General features: G+C 44.1%; 1 protein-coding gene across 3 annotated transcripts in view; it reads left to right on the forward strand.

Annotated features, from left to right (window-relative positions):
* Positions 1–6930, forward strand: part of SRFBP1 (serum response factor binding protein 1) — a 446408-nt gene that overhangs the window by 291979 nt on the left and 147499 nt on the right. For all 3 annotated transcript variants that reach the window (XM_085632663.1, XM_085632662.1, XM_085632664.1), the window contains one exon: positions 5218–5299. In XM_085632663.1, the coding sequence (XP_085488789.1) occupies positions 5218–5299 (82 nt within the window). The remainder of the gene's footprint in view (positions 1–5217; positions 5300–6930) is intronic.

Consider the following 6930-nt stretch of genomic DNA (forward strand, 5'->3'; position numbering starts at 1 on the left):
GAGAATAACAACTGTTCAATAAATCCTTATTGAAACGCCCAGACTGTTTATTCTGTGTATCTCTGAGTCAAACTAAGTGCACTCGAGTGACTGAGTGAAAAGTAGCACATTGTTTCCACGATCTTGAAGGGTTGTCATGTTCTAAGGTTGCCAGAAACTATTCTCTCTCCAATAAGCAGAGACACTAGTGGCACTGTGAGCTAGCTAATGTAAACAGGCTAACAGTGCCTAGTGAAGCGAATAATACCCGAAGTAATAGATAGCCAGGGCCACATTCAAGGCACCCCTACCTGTATCGTACAGACATTTGCCGAATACTATCAACGTCTCTACACAGCAGCTTCACCTTTGGTACTGGAGCCAGACCACCCACCTTCATCGTCATCCTCTAAGGGGCCCAGTGATCTAGTATGTCTAATGCATTGATAATGAGAGAGCATTGAAGTTCCTTGAGGTGTGGTGTGATTTAAGGGTGGCATGGTAGGTTGAGGAAGAATCTTGCTGCAGCATTTTGGAAGGTTTGGAGCCTGTTCATAAGCTGTTTGATTCCAGTGTAGTCAAGTCTGCTGGTTATGAGTGTTTGTGTGACTGTATTCCTTGTGTTCCCTAGTAGCCACTTGAATATTGTTTGCAGCATCCTCAAGATGTGAAAGCAGGTGTAGGTCACCGGGTTGACCTCTGCTGTCATTCTAAGGTTGTCGTCAAGGATGATTCCTAAGTTTCTGATGTGGGTGGTGTGGGTTAGTGTGGGTCTGAGGTCTGCCAGCCATCAGGGGGAGTTCCATGGAGATGTCTTCCTTCTGAAAATCACAACTTTGATCTTGTCCGGGTTTAGCTTGAGGCAATTGGATCTCATCCAGGTGGATACTTTTGACATGCAGATGGCGAAGTTGGTATTTGTCGTAGGAGTCTTTCAATAAAGAGAGAATCTTGATGTGTGCGATCCGGTGATGTCGGCCAGTGGGACCATGTAGTTGTTGAACAAGGTCAGGCTGAGACATGATCCTTGTGGGACACCACAGATGAGGTTCTTGGCTTCTGACGTGTAGGGTGGCATCCTGACTTTCTGCGTTCTTCCCATGAGGGAGGAGCAGATCCAGTTAAGAGCGGGTCCTTGGATGCCTGTCTCGGGATTCTTCCGATCAGAGTGGAGTCAAAGGCCGCTGAGAGGTTGAGCAGGTTGAGGGCTGCTGTTTCTTCTTGGTCAAGTATCATCATGATGTCAGTTGCTGCGATGAAGCCGGATTGAGTGGTGTCCAGGAGCTGGTGTAGGCCAAGGGGTCCGCAAGTCTCTTGTTGATTGCTTTCTCCTTGACCTTGGCTGGGTTTGATAGTAGGAAGTAGTTTGCTAAATTTGTGAGGTTTATTTATCTGCCGCAAGTTTATATAGTAGTGAACGGACTGCTGCATGTTTCTAGATCTCTGGGAACATGGCGGTGGTTATGGAGGTGTTCAGGATGTGGTAGAGTTGCTTGCTGAGAAGGAAGGCACCTGTTTTGTAGATGTGGTGGGGACAAGGGTCCATCGGAGTTCCCATGATGCTGGCTGTTTCTTCCATGGTGATTGTTTTCAGGTAGTCAGGGTGCTTCTGAGGTTTTTTGTGGGTAAGCTGGAGGCGAGGCCGCTGGGGTTCGGTTGAAGTTCGAAATGGTTGTAGGTAGTTTACATTTTGTTGCTGAAGAATTCCAATAGGTTATCACATAGGTCCTCGGAGAGGATGATGCTGTTGGTGTTAGAAGTTTGTGAGATGAAATCTTTGACGATCACGAAGATTTATTTTCAGCTATTAGAACTGCTTTCTATGCATTCGGCTAAGGCATTCTTTTTTGTTTCTCTGATCTGACGTTGGTTTCCTAGTGGTGGTGCTATTAAGGTGTCCTTGTCAGATTCTTTGTAATTGGACCTCCATCTTCATTCCAGCTATTTGCAGTATTGTTTGGCTGATCAGAGTTTCTCTGTGTATCAGTTAGCCTGATACTGGATTCTCTTCTGGTGGCTGTGTTTGCAGGGTGCCAGAAAGTCAACCCAGTCTGCAAGCCACTTGCTTAGATTAGGCAGGGCCAAAATATAAAAAGTCAGGATATAAAGATATACACACAGTGAGGCACTCAGGGCATAGGAACACACATGCTTCAATAAAGGGACATTCATGTCTCAATAGGAAGCTAGAGAGAGAAGCAGTCAGTGTTGTGTAAAAACGAATTAAGCAAGCAATAGCGGGGAATTAAGTCAATACTGGAAAAGAAAGGAAGTGGTGGGAGATAGTTACAGATATGCACATGAGACTGATGTACAAAGTAATGCTCTAGATGTGGACATGTATGCAAGGTTTAAATGTAAATATGCTATGGGGTGTGTATGGTCTATAAGTAGGATAATATGTAAGATGGGAAGCAAAGAACTGTTATAAAGATATGACGCAAGGCTGTGTGTGAGAGTTTGATCAGTTGTATATTGCATACCACTGAATAGTCTCTTACTCCTAAAAGAGTGCAAGATTGAGAGAAGGGTATATTTTAGGTGAGGTTCTGCAAGGAGGTGAAGCAGGACATGAGTTGGTTGAAGAGACGTTTAATTCGTGGCAGAAAATAAGCCAGGTGGGGTATGGCATGAGAAGCTTGTATGTGTAATCCTGGGATGCCGAGCATAGTTACCTAAGGGCTGGCTGCATTACAATTAGTGACTGTCTAAATTGGTAACATTTAGATTCATTGTATATGAATTTATATTAGCTGGCCGTCTTGAAAATCTTTCATGATTCTGGCATGAATTTCCCCCTTTGGAACACCCATCATAATGCACAAACATAGCGGGTAACTAGTTGATTCCTGTATATCATAAAGGGAAAGCAATGATTCAGAATTTCCTTCTGAGGGGAGGGGGTTCAATTTGAGAATGGTATAAGGTCTGGCATGTGCTAAACTGATAGTGAACTTAATCCAATTGGAGATTTTGATCCATGTCCTTGGCACTTTTCTAAAATTATATTTTGTACACTTCTTGTGTCCATTGTAGCAATGCTCTAGGTCCATTTGTTGCAGGACATGGGAGCTTGAGTGAGGAGAGCTTGTCAAATGGGGATAAGGAGGAGGTAGGACAGGGAACCTTGAGCCAGATGGGAATGGGATTGTGGCCTGAGTTAGACATTTTAATAAAGCTGAACAGATAACAGGCAGAAATGATTATATGTATGATCTAGAACTCATAGGTTAGAAAAGAGTGTGAACAAAATGTATGTGCTAAATGGAGAGAAGGAGAACAGAATATATTTGACATCGAGATTTGAAATTTATCGACAAATATAATCCATGTTATGCAAAAGGAAAGATGGCCTTTGACTGTGGGCAATGGTTTATGGTAGTAAAAGGGAGGAAGACAGTGAGTGCTGTTCTGAGAGAGAGAGGGGGGGGGGGGGGTTAAGGGCCAGTCCCCGCTTCAGTTTACCTATGGACTTCTCTTGATGTCCTGACTGAGCATGGGCGGTGACTGCATTGATTTGGGAGGTGTGCTCTGGGACCACGGCTGCTAGGTTTGGGCATATGAAAATTCTTGTTGGACTTTGTTTTGATTTGCGCATTGAGATGCTTGGGATCATTTGTTCTGTCCTATGTGTTTAGTATTTTTTGAGCTGTGTCAATGGCATGATTGAGGAAACAGGTGACAATATTGCATTCGCCACAGGTCAAGCGCACCGTATCTCTATAATCTGTTTAAGGCTTTGTGCTATTTGCAGTTTTAGATACTGTTATGTAAAGAAAATGTTATAATGGGCTTTAGTTACCGGACAGTGTGTTTCTTAATTAGATAATACAGAGGACAGGGCTCTGGTATGTGAACTGTGCATTGTGGGAGAGGGAATTGCTTCTTTGGGAAGGTTAATGACTTGTCTGATGTAAGCAGCAGGAATTAGTGGTAGCATCACAGAAGTCCTCAAAGATATGCTTTTTTGTTCACATTTGTTTGGTAGGTGGTCTGAGAGAAGTGATTGAGAAAATAGGAAAGATTTGTGAGAAATGGTAGGGGATAGAATACAGGATGTGAACAGATATTTAAGACCAAGGAGAGTATTGTTTGCATGAGAAGGGAGAGGATATGTGTGGGATGGGGCAGTGAAGTGTGTTGGAAAATGGTTAGAGAAGTGTCAGCTAAATTGGGAAAATGGAATCGGGTCTAGATTTGCTGTGAGAAACCTGAGCTATACGAGAAAATAAGAATGTGCATAGGGTGAAAAAATGCAGTTTGCAATGCAAGATATGATTCAACTTATCTGGAAATGAAAACTGCCCTATAGATCAAATCCAGATGATCTCCGCAGTGAACATAACTTGCTAAGCTGTTTTACCAGCTCTGTGATTCAGAAACGAGAATTTGTAAGAAGATGAGGTATTGTATGACACACTGGCAGGGATTTCAGTGCAGGATGCTTGACAGGGATGTGTGTCATGAAGACGCATTTTCCAAAATGGTGCAAAATGTGTTGTAAGACTGGGACAGGCGAGTGTGCCCATGATTTCGGAAGGGGCACATCTGAAATATGGGTAAAAGAGATGCAGACTTATGGCGCCTTAAAGGAAAACAGGATGTGTATTGGGTGGTGTGCAGCTTGTGGATGATGTTTTTAAACGTTTTATATAGTGCGCACTTGACCTGAAGGTATCCGAGCGCTTTACATGAGCGTCAGCTACGTTACAGATGGACACATTTATTTCAGTTAGGCACGGGGAGATTACATGATTTGCCCAGAATCACAGGATGTTGAGGGTCCCTGCTGAAACTCGAACCTGGTTCCCCAGCTTTGAGATCAATCGGTCTAGCCGTTAGGCCACATCCTTCATATGCGTTGCAGGGAGCATGTATGATTGTAGGATGTACAAGGTGTTGAATGGTCTATATGCAAGAAAGGGCAGGTCAATTGCAAGATAAGTTGATTTCGGTAGATTTTGATTAAGTCATTGAAGTTCCTTGCTCACGAGCTCCAACTACTATGACTTTTTAGCAGTGCTGTTTTTTTATTTCTGTAAACATGACGGAGAATGTCAATCTCGTCTCAAATGCCCAATAAAAACTGCATTTTATATGTATTCAAACTCAATCGGAACTTCCAGTTCTATTTATTTAGTGCGTAAAAGCTTGAACGTTTGCTAAATTATATGATTATTCATTTTTCTCTTGATTGCATATCTCCGTTGTTCATAGCATTTTTGTTTTTCATTGCAGCCAGGTAGCACTGCCGAGGAGCGTGCAATTGCCAGACTGGGAACACATCCTCAATTTAAGAAAAGAATTGATGATATAAAAGGTAAAGTAGTTGCTGCGATGTACATGATAAAACACATAACATTTCTTCTCCCACAAGAACCTCTACATTGTTCACACCATCACATTTCATCATTCACAATGATGAGCACAAAATGATTTAGCCATCCCATCCTCCCGTCTTCATTTGACACTTGCTTCTTTTTAGCCCTTTTTTTCCGTTGTCAACTCATCCACCACCATGCCCTTCTAGATCTTTCTCTCTATCTAATCTATAGACATTTTCATGTGTTTTTCCACCATTTATTTGTGTGTGAATGTATGTGTGTATTTTTATATATATATATATATATATATATATATATATATATATATATATATATATATATAATCTCCAACTGGTCGCCAGTAGGTAGTTCCATTCTGAGAATACATCTGCCTGTGGATTCCTCACCTTTCAAATTAACCTTGCGCCAGCATTCCACGGAAACGTTTTTCATAGCTCTCCGTCGACGACGACGTCACAATAGCACAGTTCTGATTGCCACTTCGTATGACTTCAGCGGCGCCATAAAAAGACCTCATCGGTGTGCTGACATCAGTTTCCCTTTTTCTGCGCCGTCGATGCATAACGGTTTTTCTAGGACTCGCCATTTCTTTGTAGGAATAACATTGTTACAGTCTATCTGTGGTTATAGCAGTGCGATGGCTACACAGAAGTAGTCGGGGTTTAAACCTTGTAGGGAATGTGGGGGTCATATGTCCATCTCGCCCATCACCCCCACGAAGATTGCCTTTGGTGTCTGTTGTTGGATCATGACGTAAATGGATGTTCGTCTTGTCGAAGAAATGAATCCAATGGCTCTTAAGGAAAGGGAGGCGACGTTATTTATGTCCCGGGTGAGGAAGGAAAAGAGAGGCCGCAAGAGGACCAAGTCGAAGTCGCCAACCCCGCACACCTCGAGGTCGTCCAAAAAACACTAGAAGAAGCAGCGTCATGGGTCCAGGCGTCGTTCTTAAAAGGGCAAGACATTGAAGGTCGGCTTCCCCAGTCCAGCGGCATCATAGAAAAGATGATATCTTGCTTTCTCCCTCTCCTTCTCCGCAGGTGACTCCAGTACATTCTCCAGTGCCGAGGGATTTGCCAGCTTCACCTATTCCAGTTCCAGTGTCTCCAGCGCCACAGCCAGAACCCGTCTCACTGCCTCGGACTGAACTAGACCAGGTGGCTCCTGATCTATACCCACCTTTTCTGGGTCCAGGTGCTGATCCGTCACATTTTCTAAATGTGATGTTTGGCATTCTTGCCAACGCGGCTAACCCATCGGCCGTGCCCGCTAGCCCTGTGGGACCGTTTTCCTTTAATTCGCACAATCCCCAGCATTCTGCCCAGGCACCGTTCATGTCTGTCATGCTGATGACTCAGTCATGGCCTCTCCAGATGCCGAGCTTCTCAACGCTGATCTCGCTTGTTTCTCCTGCGCCGTCGGGCTCTGGGCCGGTGCCATCCCAACTTCGTATGACGCCGCTGGCAGCTACTGAGGGACCTCCTTTGATTCCGGCTCCGATGTCACTGGCGCCACCGACACAGATTCCAAAGATGCGGTCCAGGAGGCAGGGACAGAGGCTTCTGGAGGAGGAGGACTACTGGGAGCAGCAGGAGGCAGGCTGAAG

The sequence above is a fragment of the Triturus cristatus genome, chromosome 2_1 (assembly GCF_964204655.1).
Source record: "Triturus cristatus chromosome 2_1, aTriCri1.1, whole genome shotgun sequence".
Taxonomy (NCBI): domain Eukaryota; kingdom Metazoa; phylum Chordata; class Amphibia; order Caudata; family Salamandridae; genus Triturus; species Triturus cristatus.